We start from the raw sequence: 24520 nt of genomic DNA, 5'->3' as shown, positions 1-24520 counted from the left end.
TTTATCCCCCTGCTTTTAAAACCCCCTCCTGTAAACGAGCAGAGCCATCGCAGTTAACTTGGTCTCCTCTACCCCTTCCCCCCACCAGCTGAGGGCACTTCCTGATTCCCTGACTCTTTTTAATTTGCCTATCTATTTTATTTAACTGCCTACTGATCCTTTGCTGTAGAGGTAGACAATGTAAACCGTGTGGGAAATCCGCGATCAACACAATTGATAGCATAGGACGGTATGTCGTTAGTTGTTTTACCAGTAGCCTTCATGTCGGTACCAAGCCCTTTAAATAAATTCTCCTTTGCTTTAACATGTCTTTGTTTAGAACCGCCAGGAAACGAGTTTGATGGTGGAGCAAAACCTCATAAGTGCAGTCACTGTAGAATGAAACACGTGTGCGCGCCCCACATCGGCCAAAGCCTGAAAGTGCAAGTATGTGATCACTTGGTTTAAGTGCCCTTATGCAGTGTATTTTAATTAGTCTGTCTTTTCACCTACAGGAAGCAAGATAATGAGCGTTTCGGAATAGGAAAAATACAGCGTTGTGTCGGGGATCTCAGGATATATTTTGAATATTTACAATATATTTTAGAACAGCAAGTAATATGTATATTACTATACACCTATATAATGTATGTATACAGCATGTATATATAAATATAAACCCATACATATTTAATCAATATGCCCTCCTGGTGCATGCGTGCTATTTAATTCTGTGAGGCTCTACGGTGCATACTCGACCTGTCTCTCGTTGGGTTTGCACCATAGGTTTACATTTACGTTGCAACAATGTTGCAATGGTATATCGATGACTAGCGTCGTTGTCAGGGCCAATCTTACAAAACACTGCATTGTTGATCGAATGCCTGCATGGACGTGGTATATTTCCATCGCATATAGTGCTGTAGCTGTTGAGGAAGATTGACATGGTTTGAGTTTGCGATGGATTAGGGAATGGTCAAAATCAACGCCACGCGTTGGCTCCACGCATGCTCAGTAGTACACACAGAATGCTCGGATCAGTTCAACAATTTTCAATATTACTACCTTTAAAAAAGGCACTGCTTCGCCTTGTAGGGCTCGCTTTATCTGCGGGATTATTTTCGGAGCTTTAGCAATCACCACGTATCGATTTGTCAACATCTCGTCATTTTTAAATATATCAAATTTGTTATTAACAATAAGTTATACTCTCGCAAAGTTTGGCCACACCTAGATCCTGTCCTATTTTCACAAAAAAAGCAGGCTTTTCTTCTAGTGCATTTGTTTGTGTGCTGGTGGGTACCCGGCTGTGTAACTTGATCGGGAGCTCGGGGAAGGAATAGGGGAATGTAGAACTGCAATGGAGCAGAATACAATACAGGTAAAGCCGACTATTACTCGATATTATTTTGAAATAAATCGTTATTTTTTTGCTCAGGCGGATTCACATCTGACCTGTTGATGTAGGAAATAACTCGCCTGTGTCATGCTGTTAATTCAATTTCTAATAGTTATTGTTTGGTGCTGTGAATTTAGTTTATAACGTCGCATTGATTGTTATCCTATGAAGCAAGCCAAGAGTTCTGCCTGCAATTACAACTTTACTGAACGAGTCGGAACTTTCCAAGAGGGGAAATTGCTCGCTGGTATTATTTGGAAGAGAATGCAATATGGGACACGATATGTACATTTATTCAAGCGAAATTTATTTTAATATCATTTTAATATTTAGTATATACTCGGCAAGTTAATGATTTATTTCTTTGTGTCGTGTCGACAATCTTCCTCTGGGTTACCAACCCCCACTCCCATATTTCCACATAAAATAACAATTTATTCAGGGCTTTTCTGGAGCTAATATGACGAAACTTTTATGTTGCCAATTTCAGCAACAGAAACGCCAACGTATATCAACTCGTAATTTAAAATTTGTTAACGTTTAAAATAGTTGTGTTGATTTTGGAGTACGGTGATATTAAAGAGTGAAATATTGTTTCGAGTGAACTAGGTGGAGCAGCATTGGCTGTAATGTGAAGCATATTGATATTATTATCAAGTGCCCGACATTTTGTCGCCTGTCTAATTGCTTTAGCCTAACTTGGAATGTTAATATGAGAAGGAAATCCATCTGTACTTCTGTACTGGAAATAGCCAGCATTATCTTTACTGTATTATACAACCCCATATTATAATCCAAAATGCATACGACGACACAGGGTTTGATAGGTGGAACGCGTAACTGTTACATGATCTTTTTTTGATCAAATCTCTTTGATGTCTGTTTTATGGTAGACCTATTATTTATCACATTTTGTTCGTACATTTCGTAATACCAACATGTAATGTTTCCATTTATTTTGTAATTGTCGTAAAATGTTTCGCCCGAAGATCAAATGCTGTGCTTCGTTCTTACAAAAGGACTGCTTTGAATAATAATCTTGCCAAGGTCAATACTGTGTAGACAAATGTATTATTTAAGATATAAAGCGATATCTTAATTTAATCCCTCGTCTCTTTGCCTCCCCCTGCCCCACAATGACACACGTCGTCATCAATTTCCAGCAGTAGGTGAAAACTGACGAACCGGTTAGTTTAAAAAAAAATAAGGTTTCCATCTTAAATCCTATATCCAAATGTAGATAGAGCCAGGCTGGCAGAGCAGAGTCTGTATGATGTGGTTCATGCTGTGTGGAGGCGCGCTGCCTCCTTTCCACCGCTAGTGGGCCGCCTGGCGCTCCTGCACGTGCGCGCCGCGTGTGCGCGCGGTGGCGGCTTGCAGTGCCCCTGCTGCAGGGGGAGGGGGATCCATACGATGGGGGTTGGGGGAGAAAGAGAGAGAGAGAGAGACACACACACAGCAGCACTAGTGAGAATTTGAGAATTTTCCGCATGTAGGCAGCTGGGGCATACGTACAAGGCTGGGAGTGGTTGGGATTTATATAAGTATATTGGTTGGGTGTTTAGTGGAGCCTACGGATGGATCGCAGTAATGGTTATTTGGAGAAACAAATTCTGAGCCCTGTGACTATTTTGGTGTAGGAAGTGTCTGCAAGCAATTTCTATAAATATCAGTTTTCCACATGGTATTTTTATTTTTTCATCAAAATCATATCAGTTAAAGAAAAGCAGTAGTTTGTAACCACACCTTCGCATATAGGCGACGCCAGCCCTATTGTATCCTATAATTTTATCTGGCTAATATGCTGCATGCGTCCTCTTTGCCCTCTGGTACATTTGTTTTAAAAGGCTTTGTTTCTCTTTTTCCCTTGCTTGTGAACACATGCCCACAAAACAGAAGTTGGTAACTTTTCATCAGAGCAATGGTGGTTTTATGTGGGTCGATTGTACAGAAACAAGTCTTTAATGACTACATACTCGCCGTGGCACTCGTGAGTAATGTTAGCCGCTAAGCAGATTAATATAGAGCCTGGATTCTAAAGCTGTGGAAGCGAGCCGCAGAAGGCCACATCACTCCTTCAGCGGGGTGATATGACGAGGTAATGAGTGAAATACCACTATACTGTCGTCCCCACTGATTACTGAGTGCTTGGCGAACAGTGTGGATATTTTAGCACGGATACTACATATGTACAAGCAGACATATAAACGGTATTGTTTAGGTTCCTGGTCGAACTATTTAACTTTCTTGAGTCGTCGTAGGAAGCCTAGGAGTTGGGACTGCCCCCAGGGGGTGGAGTTGAAGCCAGGCATGGGGGCCCTCCCGGTTGCACTTCATTGGTAAACCCCGATTGCAAAAAGGCAGAAACATGAATTAGCCTATAACTACAAGTGGACGAAACACAGCGGCAGAGGAAACCAATTATAATCCAGATCACGTTCTCCATGTGTTTATTATTATAACTCTTTTTATATGGTATTCATTCCATTCTTTATTTCTTGTATTTCCTCCCTTATTTGGCCCAGCAGTGTTCCAACACAATCATGAGTCATGATGGGGGTTTATAATCTTGTTTTAAGCCTTTTGTAGCTGCACAGTTTATTTAAATGATGTGATCAGTTCACTTGTAAAATAAGGAGAAAACAATGCGACGCTTGTTACCTAGAATGAGTTTATCCCTAAATGAGTCGCGAGACATCCTCTGAGTACTGAAAACATGTGAAGAGGTTATTGTCATTTCTATGGGGATTTGTGTCGAACCGAAACCGAATAACTGTATTTTAAGGCTTTATTTAATCTGCAATTGGATTTAAGGTTATGCTCACAAGACATTGTTCTTCTATTCTGCTCGGTAGAAAAACTGACTAATGGCAGGAAATTTAGGCTGCATAAAAAAAAAATTATATAGATTTCTTGATTAGATATGAATAATTGCGGTGCTGCTTCCCTGTAGCTCTGCTCATATTCTGTAAAGAAAGTGGTTCAGACTTTGCCCGGACACTTTGTTGTTACGTGTCTGTCATGAAACCCTGGCTGTGAAAAGGAAGTGAACGGTCATGACATATGATATGAAACCTTTCACAAACGTTTTGGAGGCTTCAATTGCTCCTCTGAGGCGATACAATTCAGTGTACGTTTCAGTCTCTATTTTATGTACCATCTTTACGGACGAATATGTAGCCCCGTCGGGCTTGTGTGGTACAGCTGAATTATTTACTCTCCATTTCATTGTGTTTTGTCAATTATTCATATATTGGTATGGATGGAATATTCATACGTTCCGTTGACTTGTAACCAAACTGGACTTTGATAGTGGCAACTCTCGTGTGTCTTATTAGTTTAGGTATGTTTGGTGCTCATTGAAACTGTCAGCTGTTTTCAGGGAAGAATTAAGTCAGATTAAGATGGCAGATTCCATCAATTGGGGCTGGATGATATGAGCAAAATCGTTCTCACAAAGCTATACTTTTTCTTGAAAAAAAACCTGCAAAGAAATCCAATTTACATTGAGAATGGATGTCTCCATGGACAGACAATTCTGAGGAACGAATGTGCCAAGTCTATGAAACATCCTCCACAGCACAATCAGCCAGTTTATTATTTCTATCAGTCCTTGTTTACTGACGCCCAACACAGAAGTCTCATTGGGATTCTGCCTCTCAGTATGTTCGATGAGGCTGAACCGGTTTGTTCTGTTACTGGTTTTAGTCCCTCCCACTTTCTGACACTTTACCAACTTACCCCTCACAGAAAGCTGGAGTTCCTCAGGACTCTTGATAGCCAGCCGCTTCCACACAGCTGGTGCTTCTCTGGTCTACGTCTTAGTGGTGGTCATCAGTGGGAGGAGTTCAGGCTGTCGGGGGCAGGTGAACAACTGCATGGCCGGGCGCAGCTCCGATGTGGGGCTGTGTCAAATACACCTTCCATACATGTACATTAGTGGAGCTATCCTGGACCAAGGAAAAGTCTGCAGAACAAGTACAGGTTGCGGTTCTGACGTGTATCAGCCTGACTGCATTGTGCTGAATCAGTGACTGATTCTGTAAATAATGTATATCAGAAATTTATTTTTTAGAAAACAATCCCCGCCAACAAGGAGGATTTTATCGCAAATCATATCGATTTATTGATTTACTGTCCTTCGATGTCAACCCGATGCAGAAACATCCAGAAGGGTGCGAGCACAGCACTGGGTGGGGTAATGTGTGTCATGGGAGTGTATGTCTCTGAAAAAATAATCTTCTATCCACCTTGCAGGTTGTAACTTGGAATTTTATGGGAGAATTATCCTGGGGGTGGGGGGGAGGGCGGTTGTCAGGCTAAATTATGTTCATTTTCGTTCTTAGACAACAGCAAAGTTGATGCAAAAATGTATGCATGGATTTGCCTTCCTTTCCCCTGCTACGGTTGGTTAAATGGAAGGTGGTATATTTGAGGTCCTGGCACATCAAAAGCATTGTTCTGATCCAAGAGCTTGAACATTGGCAAAAAGTCTTTTATTTAAATTTAGTTTTTGGGCACAAGAAGTCTTTTATTAGGGCTTCTCTCTTCTGTGAGGTAATATGAAATAATCCAAACAGCCATTTCAAGAAACAACATTTGTATAGAATATAGCAACGATATTTGCGCGAAATTTAGCGACAAGATGCAGGCGTCTACAGCCCTCCATTCGTTGTCAATTTGCTCTTAACTTAGAGAAGAAGTGTCTTACAATAAGCGCATTATTACAAACAATTTGATGCCTTGTGCTTTATATCTTCTTCAATCTGCTAGAAGCTGAATTCCATGTCAATGAGTGGTATTTTGTTTCCAGCGTGTGTCCTTACATGTTAACCCCAGCAGGGTCACATACTTGGTAAAGTTAATTTAAACATCTGCTGTGTAGATAATCTCCAGAACTGGCCTAACTAGTTCTATAGATCTATGATAATGATTGGGTGTATTTGTTCCCAAGTGAGATCTATAGAATTGATTTTTTAGAAACTCATTCTAAACTGTAGCGTTATTTTATATAATATAATAAGATTGATGCAGACATTCTTTAGGAGAAATCGTGGTTCCAGGAAGGCCGAAATTATCAGCCCTTTTTTTTGCCAGGATATGTGCACATTGTGGGGGAAATATCTTCCGCCATCATTTACATAACTATCATTTATCATTATCAGTCATGTGAAATAAAAGGGCTTTGTGAGAACCAATTGTTATTGCAGGCTGAAAGTAAACAGGTTTTTTTTCTCTGAGAGGTCGAGCCTTTTTTCTCTTTTGCAGTAGAGAATGGCAGGCAGTTGGTATTGCGTTTTAATTCCAGTGTTAAGAAACTGGTGGGGAGAAACAAAAATGCATATTTCAAAATGGGGGTTGTGTAATTTTGTCATACACACACTGATAATATAACAAGGCAACGAGAACCATCTTTACTTCGGTAGTTTTTTGCTTAAACAGAAAGACTGGCTGTCCCTGCCGGTTATTTTATGGAAATACCTGCTCTTGTGCGTACAATACATTGTACCAGTGTGTGTTCTTTCCATACCGTGATTCTGTTTCCCAACGACATACAGACTCAGGCCCAATCCAATTTCTACCCCTTACCCCTTACCCCTTCCCCTTACCCCTGCCCCTTGTTTTGAAGGGGGAAGGGGTAAGGGGAAGGCGTAGAAATGGGATTGGGCCTTCCCCTTCCCCCTTCAAAACAAGGGGGAGGGGTAAGGGGTAGAAATGGGATTGGGCCTTAAATTCCATTTTATGTGCAAATGTGACCTGTTCCATTGCATACACACTCTGTTGACATTCTCTCTCTCTCTGTCTCTGTGTCTCTCTCTCCTCTGTGTCTCTCTCTCCTCTCTCTCTCTCTCTCTGTGTGTTCTCAGTGGTTGCGCTCGCCCTCCTGTCAGCGGGGAAGTTATTCCTTCTATAAATCTGTGAGCTGCAGGGCCCATCCCGACGGGCCCCTCCAGGTGTGGCGGCTCGGAGAGTTCTACTACGTCCGCCGTGGCCCCCAGGAGCCTGTGTGCATCGCTGAGGTAGGCATCGGGATGAACCGGGGAGGGGGGGAGGGAGGGGAGAGAGAGAGTGTCTCTGTTTTTTAATTTAATTTGTATGTTTTGTATCACTTCTTATTTCTCTCTCTCTCTCTCTCTCTCTCTCTCTCTCTCTCTCTCTCTCTCTCTCTCTCTCTCTCTCTCTCTCTCTCTCTCTCTCTCTCTCTCTCTCTCTCTCTCTCTCTCTCTCTCTCTCTCTCTCTCTCTCTCTCTCTCTCTCTCTCTCTCTCTCTCTCTCTCTCTCTCTCTCTCTCTCTCTCTCTCTCTCTCTCTCTCTCTCTCTCTTTTATTTATTTATATATATATTAATATTCTGAACTAGACTTGGGAAGACCTGAACAAGAATTCCTATGTGTTTAGACTGTCGTTTTTTTGCACAAATGGCGAATAGAAAAAACCTTGTGAGTCGAACTGGTCGCCACAATATTTCAAAGTAAAAGTCGGCCCGCCTTTCCGTTCCAATTTATTTATTGTATTCCCAAACCAAGCATAATCATCCAAAGCACAATGGTGTGGCAGAAGACGACTCTTGATTCATTAGGGGAAGGAAACTTGATCAACGGCATTAGTTAATAAGTATTCTGTTTGCTTTCATCTACAAGTCTGGATCTGCGGGCTACACAGGCAGGCACTTCATCCAAACCACTTCAGCGACAGGCTCGAGTGGGTTGCAAAAGCAGCAGTGGAATTTTTCCCGAACCCTAATGTAAAAAGAATGCATAGAATCACTCTAAGCTTGAATCTTTAATGTACGCAACCAAGACTTTAATAATCGTAAGACAGACTCCCCCTCAAGAAGTTTCTGCAGGGTTTTGGTATTATTAATGAATAATAATAGTAATGACATCATCATAATAATACCATTCGTTATACATCATTTTCAAGAAGGATGATGGCTGCTGTGAGAGTCACACAAGTACAGAATCACATAACTAATAATAATCCCTTAATTATACATTACTCACTTAGTCTTACTTTTCATTGTATATCTGTTGGACAGGCAATGACGGTGGATGCAAATGAGCAATTGCATGCATCTCTTTTACATGCATTCAGCAGACGCGTTTATCCAAAGCGACTAACGGTAAATACATTTGTCAGAAGAACACGAAACAATATATCCATTACTGCGGTTACAGCAAACGTGAACCGTGTTAGCGCCGGAACATTAAACATTTGTTTGTAATTTTTTGATCTGCATACTTCCCATTATCTGACAGCCGCATGTGGAATCTAATAAGGATTTGGTAAGGGGAGCTGCAGAAGGTCAGCCTGTGGGAGACACGACACCCAATAGCCCAATAGACTGTTTGTAGTGAATTCAGCTCTCCTTAATACAGCGCCCACTGTCTGCGCACTGACCCCTAGCGCTACAGGAAACTCTCCACTGCTCCATTGTCCTCTGCCACTGTGGCCGGTCGATTCTACAATGGGCTAGACTTAAATGTAGTTGCAATATTTCAAAAATGGACTGAGACGCTGCAGTCAAAATGTAACCAGAGTATGTTCTCCGAAGGACTCTGTTTTATTTAATTAAGGGTATTTCTTTTGGGGGAAGGGTTGTTGTTGTGAATGGTTTGGGTGGGGGGTTTGGCTGGATGACAGTCAAAGGTCATATTGTATTGAGTTCCTCTGGCTTATCTCGGGACACCTTTCAGGGTCATGGGAGTAGTAACGGTTTCATCAATTGTTATTCAAATGCACGGAGGGCAGAAACATGCTAACTCGATTAGCATTCCTTCAACCTCTGGGAATGGCTTCACATATGCTAACAAAATGGCGACAGCCCATTTAGCGTATTAGGTGGAGGGTACTGCCTTGCTTTATATGATGTATTTTTCTAACCATTTATTTTTTCCCTTAATGCGTTTTGTGGCTTTAATATAGCGCGCTCCTTCGTTTTTTATGGATACAGCGACCTCAAATTGTATCATTGAATTGTTTCATTCAAATGACCAAATACAAGGCGTCTGTCTTGTCAGCAAAGCACTCCAAGGTGTCTTGTTTGTAAAGGCCTGAAGGCTGTATCAAATTCCACAAGGCCTCTTGTCCTCGGCTCAAGACAACCGTGAAAAGAATCTTAACGGCCCTCATCAGTATGTTAAACATTTTTAACGCCATGTTTTTGTTTGGTTGTATAAGATTCATAGACGGATGGATAGATAAATAAATGGAGCAATTCCACAGCCACAGTCAGAGTTGGACATTCCCAGTTCAGGAGTTAATGTCCTTCCCTGTGTTTGGAGTCGCCCATCTCTGATTCGCTAATCGCAGTGGCCCAGAGGTCCCAGTAAGGCGTGAAGTCAGCTGGCTCTTTAGGGGCGGAGCATGGCAGCTCTTCCACTCTCTAAACCTGTAATTTTCCACCTCTGGCTCACTGTCAACCCTTTGGGATCAGTAACTTATTTGTACAGTGGGTTCATTATTGAAGTTCTATTGTTTACGCAAAATGGGGCTTGAATATTTATGGCTGTTTTTTATTCTAGGCCTACTGGTTGTGTAATAATAAAATGGTGTCTTCAACCGCATCCGTAATATCTCCTGTATCTGTTACGGTTTTGCATGACCCAAACCTATGATTTACATACCATCATTGTGAAGGAGGGGCAGCCGGGAGGTTACAATAAGCGTACGTCAATATCCTGAATGAAAGATGTATTCATATCAAAAAGCCTTTTCAATGCCAGCAGAAATTTATTATAATTAACAAAGCTCTTTCTGAAAGGTAAAATTGCAAGCGCACCTTTCCCAAATGTTGTCCAGTGTGGGTGGATATTGATGGATGAATTTTCAGGCCTTGTTTTGGTTAATATTAATTTACTCAACTGTAGTGTTAAATCGTCTATTCCCACACACTTTTATTATAGTGATGGAAACCCATGATTTATAATAATGGTTGTTTTAACCATAAGTACGGTGGCCATTGGTTAATTATTACACTGAACTCAGCTGTATATATGTGACTCTGCTGTTTTTCAGTTTCAGCTAATCATTCCCTTGTGTCAGTGTTCCTTCAGGATTACAGATAACGATGAGTTTCAATGTTTTTTTTTGTCGGTAAATATAGTGTTGTATGTAAATAATGAATATTTATTGAAATGCGTCGCTTTACCTGTCTTTATTTTCCTTCCCCGTCTCTAGGTAACACTGCTGTGGGAGGAGCAGGGACAGCACCCCCTGCTGGCCAGCTCCAGACTGTACTTCCTCCCTGAGGACACTCCTAAGGGAAGGACAAGACAGCATGGGGAGGTGAGAGCGGGCTAATTCATATTCAGCCATATATTACGTTTATTAATCCAGTGGCAGGGAAGATGGATTAATAATAATGGATAATTAATACAACAGTATTCATTCGTAAAAAAAAAGAAGAAGGCTATATGTGTGTGTGTGTGTGTGTGTGTGTGTGTGTGTGTGTGTGTGTGTGTGTGTGTGTGTGTGTGTGTGTGTGTGTGTGTGTGTGTGTGTGTGTGTGTGTGTGTATGTATGTATGTATGTATGTATGTATGTATGTATGTATGTATGTATGTATGTATGTATGTATGTATGTATGTATGTATGTATGTATGTATGTATGTATGTATGTATGTATGTATGTATGTATGTATGTGTATATATATATATGTAAAAAAATTCATTGGTTTAATATTTTCAACCAATCAGTTTAATTTCTGTATTGTGTTTTTTGCTACACCCTTACCTGACCAGACTGTTTGTATAGGTAACGGACACACCTAACAACATAGGTTTTCTAAGGCATCATCTTCTCCATCTTTGCATCCCATTTTGTATTGCATTTGCATATTAGTCATGGATCGTATGGATGGTGGTTGGTAAATCTGACCTTGTTGAGTTTCTAGATCTGCCTTGCATCTGAGCCATGCATTAATTTGTTTGAAAAGTTGAGTTTCTGGCCCCACCCTTCCCACTTCTTCTTATATATTTTTATGATGGTTCAACTGAACGTCCCATATCTATGTATGAAGCGGGCTGTTTCAGGTCATGAATGTAAAGTCATCCGTCACTTCCTTCCTCTGCTGCTGTATGTTGTTGGTTCACACAATGTCGCAGCATGCCTTCTGCTTGTGGACTCTTAATAACACACCACTGAGGGAGAGAACCGCACATGGCTAAAATGTAAATCATAAAGCCGGTTTCAACCTGCTGTGTACCCAGACTTCTCATTTTCGTCCAGCATATTTTATAAAATGTGGACATATGTAATTACTCCAAGGTATTTAATCTTATCTATATCTATATCTATATATATACGTTTTTTCTTTGCTCTAAATTCATATGACCTACAGCCTTTGTAGAGGAAAAGATAAATGGTATTATTTTATTTCATCTATTACATTTATTTATCTATCTATTTTATCCATCTATTAAAATTGTATTCGGTGGTGAAATCCTGACTCCCCCTCCCCCGCGTACTGATTATGTCCTGCAGTTAATCATTTCGACATAAAGCATGCTTCGAGTCAAACAATTTCATGCCAAGAAAGGATCCATGTGTGAAATATTTATGGCATAAATATTTTATAAAACAAAGCCTAATATGTAGGTGTACGTAAATCCTCCCAAGAAAGCATACTCAGTCAAGGAAGGCATTGGTACCAAAAGGTCTGATGAAGTTTATCAAACATAAACAAGATTATTCATGTCTTACTCAACACGACCAACTGTAAATCTAGAAAACCTCTTCTTCAATGTATAAACAGAAATTGCAAAATGGAGTAGCTACCATACTCCAGTTCCTCAAAATAAATGCTCATGGGTATAATGGGCTGTCAAGGGCTCGTAAGAGATGTCTACTGTTGCTAGCTACAAGAGCTAGCTACTCCTGCAAGGGCATGCTAACCCCAGGTTGAGACGCCCCCGGTTAAATACATTTATCCAGCCTCCACTATATTCACGCCAACACACTCGAACTAGGACACCATAAAACCAACGACAGCTGCCTTTTTTATAACCCTGATTGTTTTCACTGCGTTCCTCCGATTAAACTAGTTGAACTACAGTTGAACACGCGAGATCTCCCCGTTGAAGGGTCAACTGCTATTTGATAGCTTCTTAAATCTCAACTGTTCAAAATTCCTGCTGGCAGTGTTCCAAGTCCCCCAATAGCTTATCTACTAAAATATTTAAGATAAAAACTTACTTTGGGTTAAAGCATCTGCTGAACGGCTAATGGTGGTGGTAAACGTTATTCATCCGGAATTAATCATTTTCTATAACCTGCCTTTTATTTGAGCTTTTAACCTAGATTTGGAGCTTGCTTTCAGGGGGCCCAACGGTTGATGCATCAATACAATTGACTGTGATCCATATCACATTGTCACAGTGCAAAAGTGTGTCAGAGTAAGGCCCCAGGCCAATTCACACACGGCGATACAAAACATGTACAGTCCTCGCCACAAATATGATATAAAAAGTCACATTTCCAGTCCCAGAAGTGGTGAGGCCAACACAGAACACCTGTGTGGATTTCGGTTGTTCCCTGATCAGTGTCCCACTTCACGTTGGTTAGCAGGAATCAACCCCTCCATCCACGATCTGGTCCCTGGGCTTCTCTATCAGCTTCAGGGGCCCATGGGGGGCCGTGGCCGAAGCGGAGCCATCCAGGAATGCTTTGCCTTCACGTGGCTCCCAGGCAGTAAATGCGTTCGTCTTGCAGGGCAGGGCAGCACGATCTCCAGGCAGTAGCCTTGTTGACACAGCTCTTTGGAAAAGTTTACTTTTCCTCCTCTCTACCTCTCCACCTCTCCAGGACAAAAGGAAAGGCAATGGGAATATATTTCACTGCTTGACCAAAACATTTGGGTCCCTTCCAGAGTGTGTGATGTCCTTCAGGGTATTGATGCTCTATCACCGTCCTGTCTCTCCCTCCTCCCCCCTCATCATCCGTTTACCTTGGTCGGGTGTCGGTTGTCTCTTGTCCTGCTACACTAGCAGGCCTCCCCTATTGGGCATCGAGGCCTTGTGAAACCCTCTTCCAGGGCTGTTGTCTTTTCTTTGGGCTCTTTAAAGGATCTGGCAGGGGGGATTTTGTGTTATTTATGTGCTGCTTGCGTGCACTGCACGGCAAGGCAAGGCAACTTTATTTATATCGCACTTCTCATACACAAGGCAGACTCAAAGTGCTTCACATATAAACATTGTCGTACAATAAAATAAAATAATAGAGAAGTAAAAGAAAACGTATGCAAAAAATTTGTAAAATAGATAAAGTAAAAGTAAAGGCAAAGTTAAAAAAGCATTTTAGAAAGCAATGTATTCAAGATCAGATCGAGCAGCGGGTACTCTGCAGGGGTTTAGCGGAGCTCACGGCCAGAGGTTGCTGGTTCCACTTCCTTCTGATGAGTGAGTTCAAATAGATTAAGCGGCAGCGGTTTCAGAATTCCCGGTAAGCTTCCCATGGGTGGACGTCGCCTCTGCCCCAGTCGTTGTGGACCAGTGTTGACCGATGCATTCATTCACACAGACCCACTTGCCTCCGATGCCATTATCCTCAAGTATGTACTTTAGGAAATTTACATATCATGTAAAGCCGTGTGGTGTGTGTGTGTGTGTGTGTGCGTGTGCGTGCAGGACGAGGTGCTGGCCGTGTGTAGGAGGATAGTTGTCCCGGTGGAGGACCTTATGCGCTGGGCGTGTCCTGAGCCCGTGGCGTGGCAGAACCAGAAGAGGCCCTGTAGCAGTAGCCCAACACCGGACCTCCCCCTGGAGAACCCGGGCAGCGGAACCACAGAAGAACCGACCGGCCAGTCGCTAGACCAGGGCAGCGGAACCACAGAAGAACCGACCGGCCAGTCGCTAGACCAGGGCAGCGGAACCGTAGCAGAACTCACCAGTGGTACCACAGCAGAACTCGCCAGTGGTACCTCAGCCGAACTGACCAGTGGTACCACAGTCGAACTGACCAGTGGTACCATAGCAGAACTCACCAGTGGTATCATAGCGGAACTGACCAGTGGTACCACAGCCGAACTGACCAGTGGTACCACAGCAGAGCTCACCAGTGGTACCACAGCCGAACTGACCAGTGGTATCATAGCGGAACCGACCAGCCAGACACTTGTAGATCGGGCCAGCAGTACCACAGCAGAACCGACCTGCGGAACCACAGCGGAACCAACCAGCGGTTCCACGTCGGAACTGACCAGCCCGCCACTGGGAGACCCGAGCTGCGGAACAGCAGCAGAACCGACCAGCCACCCACCTGGGGGCCAGTGCAATGGTGAGAGTCTTCGCTACTGCGGGGTGGGGGGGGGGGAACCAAATGCCAGGTCCATTTTTTTTTGTATTGCCCTAGATCTGTCCGTCCGTCCGTTTGTTCGTCCGTCCCTCCCCCCCCCCCCGATCCAACTGAAGAACCCGAGCCGTCAGCCAGAGGAGGGTTTGGAGGGAGTGGGCAGATAACAGTATCAGAGTACCAAAAGACGAGGCGGAAACTCAGTGTAATTACGTGAGCTGAAGTTGATGGGAACGGGAGGCAAAAATCTACGGGCCTGCTTTCAACTTAATTCATCATGGGTTCAATATCCCCCCCCCCCCCCCCCCCCCCCACGCCCTTCAATTAATCAATACAATTAAATTGAGGACAGCATTCTTTTTCTTCTTCTCAGAGTTACACCAAAGAGAGAAAAGCAGCAGCAGACATTTGTGCATTTGCATGTTATTTGTATATTGATTATACCAAAGAGAGGGAAGAAGCAGCAGACATTTGTATATTGAAGCACAACAACAATTGTGTGAATTCTTTTTTGCATATTTGTCTCAAGAGAAAGCACATTTGCAAAGATGAATTCATTTTATGGTGTTTGTTCCTTTTATGGTCTAGCCCAATCACTGAGCGGCTGCCTGGGTATTAGTTTGCCTTTGGAAATCTGCAAATAATCACAGAGGGTCCATTGCAATTACACAGGGTGGTTTCCTTCAAAGTGGCCCACATGCATAAGATCAATTTTTTACACTGGTTGGCATAGCAACCAATGAAGCACTGCTATTTATAGTTGGGGAATGACACAGACATGCATGAGTCTGAATATTGCTGTCTATTGTGCAGGCCGTATAGAATCTTTACTGAACGTGAATGTTTTTTGAAAACAACGTCAAAACCAAATAAACCTAGTAGGCCTAAGCCCTTGGCTATTTCGGTCTGGGCTATTCCAGGAGGCCGTATCAGGTTACTGCCTGTTATTGGACTAATATTGGTATATCGACGTGCCTCTGGTTTGCTCTCCTGTTCCAAGTTCCCTTGAAAATTATCATCTGGCTTCAAGGCATTTTTCTAATAACCATTTTGTGGGGATCGAACGCGTGAATCCTGCGCCGTAGCGTCCTCCATCATCTATTGACCAACTGCTTGTAGTGAAGGGATAACCAAAACTTGAACCCACACTGCACCAAAAAGCTGCATTTAGAGCTATTCACGTTGGGATTGGCCTGCGACATTATCAGCCTGATCAGAGACGGCCGCTGTAGTACCATGTATCACCAGAGAGGGTGCTGTTCCCTCACTCTTGATTTTAACAATCCCCCCCCCCCCCCTTGTTTCTCGGTTCCAGCAGCCCCCGTGGATCCCCAGGGGGTCAAGGTGCTCAGTTACCCCCAGTACTGTCGCTTCCGCTCCCTGCAGCGGCGGCTCCAGGACCGACCGGGGGTCCTGGGCGGGGCCGACCCCCGCCTGCTGGCGCTGGGCGGCCTGCGAGTGGCGCTGTCCAACACCCGGGTGATGTTCTGCCGCGAGACCTTCACCCACCCCAGCCTGGACGCCAGCTCCGCCCTCTGGCCCCACTTCAGTGAGTCTTTTTGCAGATAGATATTTTGTCCTACAGTGAGAATGTGTAATCTCTGTTCCTGATTTTAAACTTCTGCATTCTTATAGTTTGTGTGTGAGAAAGGCCCCTATATACGAAATGGTAAAATTGTGTTTTTCCATTTTGAAAGATAATACTCTATAGTCTATACTATAATATACTATATATATTGTACTAGCTGGTGAAATTATTGTCTCATATTTGACGTATACTTTTGAAGAAGGAAGTATATTTATTTGCTAATGTGCACCACCAGTTTGAATGGGTTTTGGACCAATGGCGACAACATGTTGTGGCTTCCGTCCAGCATTGAACGAGAGCTCCATTGCAGCCCACTTGCGACTTCAATGTAACCCTCTAGGGGTGGTGGCATCCGTCCATCTGCGCTGGATCAGGTCGGATTGTCAGCGTCCAACCCAAATCTCGCTCAAAGGTGTAGTCTCGCTCTGAACTCTCACAAGACTCAAGCTGTTGCCGGAACAAAGCGCTTGAAAAGTGAGAGTTGGAGAGAGAGGAGTGCCGGCTTGAGATTGTAGTGTTGGACTACAGAGAGCTTGGCTTTGTGTTATCTAACAGATTGGGGGGAGGAGGGCTGAGATTGTAATGACAATAGGGATATTTCATGCGACAACCCTAATCTTGAGAGTGAGGCTTTTCCTCAAGCAACACTTGGTTAGACCCAATAACAAACAGACCGGATTAAGCTAAATGTAGAAAATAAAATACTTATTTCTCTGCAGGGATCCCTTTCCATTATGTTTTCAGACACTTGTACCATCAATCTGGGCCGGTCAGCACTTTTGGAGGACGTACATTGAAAGGGCACCGTTGCCCATGAGGGTTGCATTGCAGCTGCAATAGCTGAAGTGCTCTCGCTCAATACTGGCCCCTTATTTGGGCAAGAGAATGACGTCACACTTTGGGCTCATTTAAAACGACTTCCTGCACTTGGAAGAGTTCCAAGCAGACTAACAGCGCCTTCTGCTGGCTGCTCTGAGAAAGATAGAATGAGTGTGGTTTCAAACGGTTAATAATTATTTATTTTTTTAGCTTGGGGCTGGACTGTACACGTATTCATAAGCTCCACCCATCCAATGACTATTTCCCATTTCAATGAAATACACCAACTGTTTCATATTAAAAAAATTGTACAAAACCGCCATCTCATCCTGCAGATGATTTTGTGAGGTTAATGTGTCTTCGTGTTCCTCTCAGGGTGCCCCTCTCTGAGTTTACGGGGTCGACCGCGCAAGAAGAAACAGAGGGATGTCAAGGAATCACCCACACTCACCCGCAGCCAATCAGAATCCTGGATAGACAAAATGAAGGTATTGTTCATCTATTCCAGATTACAGTGTATACACACACAGAATCGATTGAGTTCAGCAGTCAGTGAAGTGGGGTCAATCCTTTTATAGTTCCGTTTTTTTTTTCTTCCTATTTATCTCAATTAATATGATTGATGACCATCAGGATAGTTTCCCAAAAAAAAGATGTAGGGAAAATTGGGTATAAATGCAATCCAAGCAGGATATTAAATTAATTTATCCTTCTGAAAAGGGGTGGCTGGAGTCTTATTGAGTGCTGTCACACTCATGATTCATTCCAACAGTCTGGTAGTTCTCCCACATGCTCCCGGGTGGGTTGCCCTAGTTCCAGTCATTGAAGTGACCCGTGTGCGTTCCGTGTTCTGCAGGAGAACATGATGGGCAGCGCGGACACAAGCCCAGAGAGGGCCTGGCTCCCTCACCCCGAGGAGCAGCTGTTCCTGGATCAGCTCTTTGTCTTCATGGAGCGCTTCGGCCGCCCCATTAACAAGGTGCCCAACCTGGGCTTCAAAAAGAGTGAGTCTCGCACGGACGGTGGTGGCTCTCCCTCCCTCCCTCTCTCCCTCCCTCCCTCTCTCCCTCCCTCCCTCCCTCTCTCTCTCCCTCCCATAGCAAGAGGCTGTGGAGCGTTTGTGTATTATTTTTTTTCTGACTTGATTCCATTCTTGATTGGAGTTAATGCTCTGAATCTGTTCATGAGACCTATCGGTTTTAGTACCGTATTTATATTTTGAGGTCCTCTCTTACATGTTTTGATGAGCACTACTTGCCCGCTATGTCCGGACAAGGCGCTTATGTTGTGGTTGTTGTGTGTTCTTTCAGTTGATCTGTTCCGCATGTACTCGGTTGTCCAGGGAATGGGAGGCTACGAAAAGGTAAGACTGTCACTGAAACTCTCAAAACACTGTACATCAACACTGATTTAGAATAATTTTGAAGAACCCTCCTCTTGTAGTGACTTCTTCTTTTCACAAGCCGCTCAGAAGTCTGACTTGAGTTCTGATGAGTCAGAACAACGAGGCTAACAATGTGCGTGCAGGGACAATTCAATTGTTGCCATTCCATTGTTGGTTAGCTATGCAAATACTGAGCATGAGCAGAACTGGTCTTTCGGCCTTCGTGCAAGATTAGGTTTTCTATTGTGACCCGTCTTTACAAAACCTAAAACACACCTAAAACCTTTTTGCCTTTCTCACACACCCATCCACAAAAACCTTTTAGCCACAGCCCTTGTTAAGTGTGTGTGTGTGTGTGTGTGTGTGTGTGTGTGTGTGTGTGTGTGTGTGTGTGTGTGTGTGTGTGTGTGTGTGTGTGTGTGTGTGTGTGTGTGTGTGTGTGTGTGTGTGTGTGTGTGTGTGTGCAGGTGACGTCAGAGCGCCTGTGGAAGGTGGTGTACAATGACCTGGGCGGTTGTCCTGGCAGCACCAGCGCGGCCACCTGCACCAGGAGACACTATGAGAGGTCAGCCAATGGTCGAGCAACACCTCAAAATGGATGCGTATTTGTTGCTGTTTTACAGGGTTGTGTAACTCTCCTGATGGTTGTTAATGTGCCCTATACTCCATATTCACATTGAGTTCGATTTGAACATGGTATTAACGGTGAACGGTGGAATTAAACTGATTTGTTTTTAATACGAACTGACATGACCTCCCTAAAGGGAGCCTCGTTCATTTCCAACTTAATTTCACTCACTCACTCACTTGTTCACTTGCTTACTCAGTCAGTCAGTCAGTCACTTACTCACTCACTCACTCACTCACTCACTCACTCACTCACTCACTCACTCACTGTCCGTCTCCCCAGACTCATGCTGGGCTATGAGGAGCACGTCCGGGCAGGGGGCGCAGGACTCAAACTCCCAGAATCCCCCGCTCCGACAAAGTTCAAGGCCGTCAGAGGGAAGAAGGCCCAGCCGAGGGGCCGGAAGCCCGGGGCCAAAGCGAAGCAGAGTGCCTACCAACCCGCCAAAGCCCCTGCTGTGAGTTTGCGTCTATATTTGCCCGCTGTAATACAAGACTACCAGAGTGTCCTCCGGCAAAATCCGGAACAACTTGTCTCTTCAAGTAGATCCACAGCATTGTTGTTGCTCACTGTCTTTCTTAATTAATAGGCGGATATATTGCAAGTAAGACCGGTTTTTTAATGTTGTTTACCTTTTTGGATTTTAGATTTGCATAAAACAAATGTAATTAACTTTTGTGTGTGTGTGTGTGTGTGTGTGTGTGTGTGTGTGTGTGTGTGTGTGTGTGTGTGTGTGTGTGTGTGTGTGTGTGTGTGTGTGTGTGTGTGTGTGTGTGTGTGTGTGTGTGTGTGTGTGTGTGTGTGTGTGTGTGCTCGTAGGTGAACCCCGACGGGACGGCGGTGGTGAAGCGGGGTCGCGGCCGCCCCCCCGGCAGACGCAACAAGGCCACCCTCCTGGCCCAGGCCAAGCTCCTGGCCCAGCAGCAGGCCAAGGCCAAGGCCGCGGTCCCCCCCTCCTCCTCCTCCTCCTCCTCCTCTTCCCCCCCCTCGACTGGCCCCGCCCCCGCCCCAGCACCTACGCCAGCATCCCCGCTAACGGTAAGGAACGCTAGGTGTGCAACCTTGGGCGGCAGCAGCTCAGGAGGTCCAGCTGGTAGCCGCCAGGTTGCCGGTTCGATCCCCGGCTCCTCCTAGTGTGGCGAGTGTCGAGCTGACCTCGAGCGAGGCACCTCAACCCTCACTTGCTCCCCACGAGCTGGCTGTCGCCCGGCATGGTGGACCCCGCCGTCGGTGTGTGCGTGAATGTGTGAATGTCTGGCGATGTTGAAAAGCGCTTTGGTTTGAAGCGCTTGTCCTGCGGGCTTAACACTGAGCGTAAAGCATGTGCATGGCACACTATAAACTAGCATGAAGGATTATCGTTTATACATAAACTATATATCATAGTATATCTCCCGTCTTTTTCAATTTATTTACTTGAAGACTAATTCTGTTAGGAAAAGTGTTTGGGTGATTGTGATTGGCATCTTGGGGAAACTATTTTACAACTCTTTGAACTGACTGGTTCTGCCTGTGCCCCCCCCCCCCCAACAGGTCCAGAGCCCCCCCCCCAAGCCGGCCCTGCAGGTCCACACCACCCACTTGCCCCTCACCCCGGACCTCTCCCCTCTGACGGCCCCCCTGCTCCCCTTCCTCACCAAACCCGGGCCTCAGGGGAACCAGTGGGCCGCGGAACCCCCGGGGGGGGCGACCGTCACCCCCCTCTCCGCCGGGAGCCTCCTCTCCGGGCCCCCGGGCCAGCCCCTGATCCTGGGGACCTTCAGCCCCTCGAAGGGCGTCTGTCCCCTGGACACGTTCCGGACCCGGCTCAGCCTGCATCACGGGGCGGAGGACCCCGCCCTCCACAAGCCCCTCCCCCAATCGCTGCAGTCGGGGGCGGAGCCCTGCCCCGCGCACAACCACCACCACAACCACCAGCCGTGCGCGGGCTGCGTGGCCGACGGGGCAGCCCAGAAGGGGGCCCCCAAGGAGGGGAAGGCCCGGCCCCCTCTGCCCCCGCTGCGGGTCTTCCCCCTGGACCTGGACTGCAGCGTGCAGGTCCGCCAGCTGATGAGGACGCCCCTGGGAGCGGTCCAGCTGCATTCGTTCACCCGCCGACTCTCCGAGGTGCTGGCCCAGGACCTGAGGGCCAAGCCCCTCCCCCACCCCTGCTCGCCCATCACGCCCCCGCCGGAGCAGGCCCAGCCCCTCAACCTCAGCCAGCGGGCCCCCGGCAAGAGGCCCGCCGCTCTGTCCCTGGAGCAGACCCCGGCCAAGCGGCCCGCGCCGGGCGACCCGCTGGCCGGGGCCGACGGGGAGGAGCTGGGCCCCGACGGGAGGCCCCTCCCCTCCGGGCCCCCGGAGCCGGGCCCCCAGGAGGAGCCGGCCGACCTCAGCTCACCGAGCCGGATCCGGGCCTTCCTGATGGGCCTGCCGCCCTTCAGCGTCAACCTGGACGACGACCTGGAGGACGCCGGCTCGGCGACGTCACTTCCTGTCCCGCCTCCCGGCGAGGAGGAGGAGGAGGAGGAGGAGGAGGAGCCGATGGAGGGGGTCGACAGCAACGGGGGCCCCCAGCGGCCGACCGGGGAAGACGAGGGCCCCGACGTGGGGTCGGAGGTCGCTGACGTCCCCCCCCCCCTGCTGGTGGGAGACGACGAGGCGGGGGAGGGGAGGGAGGGAGAGAACTCTGTGAGCCTCTCGCCTGACCGGGACGGGAGCAGGGTCGGACAGGAAGTGGCCGAGGACCAAGAGGAAGTGAGGTGTGAGGATTTCCCCGCTCAGGGTCTGGCCAGGACACTGCTCCCCGCGGTGGTGACTCAGAAGAGCTGATGGAGCCGGGCGTCCCACCGCTGGGGTGACCTGGCGCACCGTGACTCTGCTGGGCTTGGACCTACGTGCCGGGCCGGGCCGCCCCTTTTACTGTGTCAAAACCGGATTATACCGGGAACAACCGGGCCCTGAGGACCTGGCGCCCAGACCGACTCTTGCTCTTTGTTTTTGGAGGCGAGATGATCCCCCAACGCCGGCTCATGGTTTCATTTGCTGGATTATTATTTTTTTGTCCTTCATCTTGTTTATTCTGAAAGTATCTTCCTTCTCTAACCCCCCCCATCCTCCTCTTCCCCCTGCAAGGACACTTCTAAATACTGTTTCAATATTATGTAGATCATGAGACCATCAGAGAATATATATATATATATAAATATATATCACTTTGTTAGCTTATTTGAATTATCGTTCCTCTACTTTTGTAGAGATGAGCTGTTATTTTCTAACCAATAGTGTTCAAAAATGTACAAATATTACGCGGGGCTGTACGGCTCTGATAAACAATGTAGTGGCAACGTCCGGTTGCAACCAAGAGGTGCAATACAATAGCCGACCCTTGGTCTTACACACTCGTGCCTTAAATCGGGTTGTTCTGGTCCTGTTTCCTGTGATGTGTTGACTTGTGTTCACGCTAAAGGGATACCTGTACCTCGGGCTCCTTTCTGTTTCAGTCTCCTTTTGCATGACACCTGTCCCATTAAAGATAGCTTCATGATTGAGCGGCTGTTACGCATCTCCTTCCCGAGTTCACCGCCGGTATCAGGAAGAAGGGGGAGAGGAAGAGACGATGAGCATTCCTGGAAAATGCTAGCCTATAACCGTTATCGTCATCCGTTTCTGCCCAGCGGCTCTCGTCACTGCAAAGAGTGCCATCGAGAGAGAGAGAGAGATATTGTGTCTTATGAGCAGTTGGAGTGTGAAATACTCTCACGTCCGTTCCGGCTGTTTCGTTTGCCCAGTATATGACTAGTAGCGGGTAGTTTAAAAACAGCTTTCGTTAAACTATGAGGAGTGGGTTACGCCCTGGACGCACAATCTCAGTTCATTGAAAAATATGAAAATAACTGCCAAAGTATATGAGAAGCGTTTATTTCAACATTAATTACTTCTTGACAGGTTTATGGTTTTATTTAATTTTTTTTAAGAGTAACCGACACTAAAAGCAAATATCATGGATGTCCCAAAACACAGGTTATTTTCTGAGGCTCAAACGAACCATCCGATCGTTTGTTGTTTTTATTTGTGTTCAGCTCTGCAACTGAAATGCTATTGGTGTGTGAGTCCAGGTAGTTGGTAATGATGGAGGCATTGGTCTCTATGGTCGGGAAGATGGAGGTCGAGCTGTAAGCTTTGTTTTGGAGACCGCCTCACTGTGTCTTTCATTGTGTCGCTCTCAAACATCGGATCCATTTGCACATCTACTGTACCCATTGCCTCATGTAACGTCTCACTGTATTTATATCAACACACCTTTTTCATTTGCCAACTTGTTTTTGTATGCCCACCTATTTACTCGACTATAAAACCATACAATGACACAAGGCTGACCTTATGCTGTTATTTGTCTGTTTAAATATTTTATTTTTTATTGTTGTATTATTTTAATTAAACCGGATGCCCATTCTGCATCAGCTTGATTCTAGAACTCTGCCGGTGATTTGAGAAGTCTTGGAGTCCAAATGCATGGGTGTTTTGGGCTTATTTTTCAAGATGAGAAACCACTGTTATTACATTCAAAAGTATACGAGATTATCTTAAACCACTGGCAGATCTTTAGTCACAAGAAAATAAGAAAATCTAAGATTTAGCTGAATTAAAGAAATATTGAAATATATCTTGAACTGTGTTTATTTCCTTCTGAGTGGATTAGGCCTATTTAGTTTTGAATTGGGTGGATAGTCCTTTTGAGTTGCACATAATGACTTTGAAGGGGATATAAATAAATCCATACAAAAATGTATATCGAGCCTACATAAATATATATATTCAGGCTCAATAGTAAGGTTTGGACTCGATTGGTAATCGACAGGTGGAACAAAATGTGTAAAATGGCATCGCCTATTCTTCACAATTTGTCTCATGTAATTTGCAAATAAACCCGAGGGCTTTATCTTTCTGTTTTGCAGTTAATCCTAGAACAATAGACGAAAAGGGTCAATACAAATTAGCCTCCATTCTTTATAATCCTTTACAAATATAAAGATTTTGTGAAGGCAATGTCGAGGACAGCTGCCAGATTAAGGTTTCTAGACCTTCAACATTAATGTCGAGTTTAAGCCTGTGGTTTAATCACTGCGCAACCCCGTTGTAATAGGTTCCGCATGCAGTAGAGTGAATGCGGAACCACGATTTACAGCGGTACTAGGGCGACATCTAGAAGCGATATCGGGGAACTGTAACATGTAGGCTACAATTCACATATCTTGTGTAGTATACTGTTTTTCATCCTGAGGTACGCAAGAGTACTGCAGGTGGTATGTGGGATTTTTGTTCTTGTAATTGGCACATTTGCAATAAAATAAACGAATATGGATAAGTGAAAATAAATGTTATAAATATTGTTCAATCAATAGGCCTATATCATGGCTTGCTATAATTTTAAATAGTTTAACACTATCCATG

General features: G+C 45.3%; 1 protein-coding gene across 1 annotated transcript; it reads left to right on the top strand.

Moving 5' to 3' along the window:
- Nucleotides 1-24492, top strand: zgc:77151 (uncharacterized protein LOC337153 homolog). The gene is made up of 12 exons (XM_056594897.1): nt 1-1360; nt 7246-7398; nt 10558-10665; nt 14005-14653; nt 15984-16217; nt 17451-17563; nt 17932-18079; nt 18386-18438; nt 18927-19024; nt 19370-19544; nt 19907-20041; nt 20621-24492. Exons 1-12 carry the CDS (start codon nt 1340-1342, stop codon nt 21896-21898), a joined length of 3165 nt encoding a protein of 1054 aa, XP_056450872.1. The 5' UTR covers nt 1-1339; the 3' UTR covers nt 21899-24492.
- Nucleotides 24493-24520: the final 28 nt, after the last annotated feature.

The sequence above is a fragment of the Gadus chalcogrammus genome, chromosome 7, assembly GCF_026213295.1.
Source record: "Gadus chalcogrammus isolate NIFS_2021 chromosome 7, NIFS_Gcha_1.0, whole genome shotgun sequence".
NCBI lineage: Eukaryota > Metazoa > Chordata > Actinopteri > Gadiformes > Gadidae > Gadus > Gadus chalcogrammus.
This window is presented reverse-complemented; position numbering and strand designations above follow the sequence as displayed.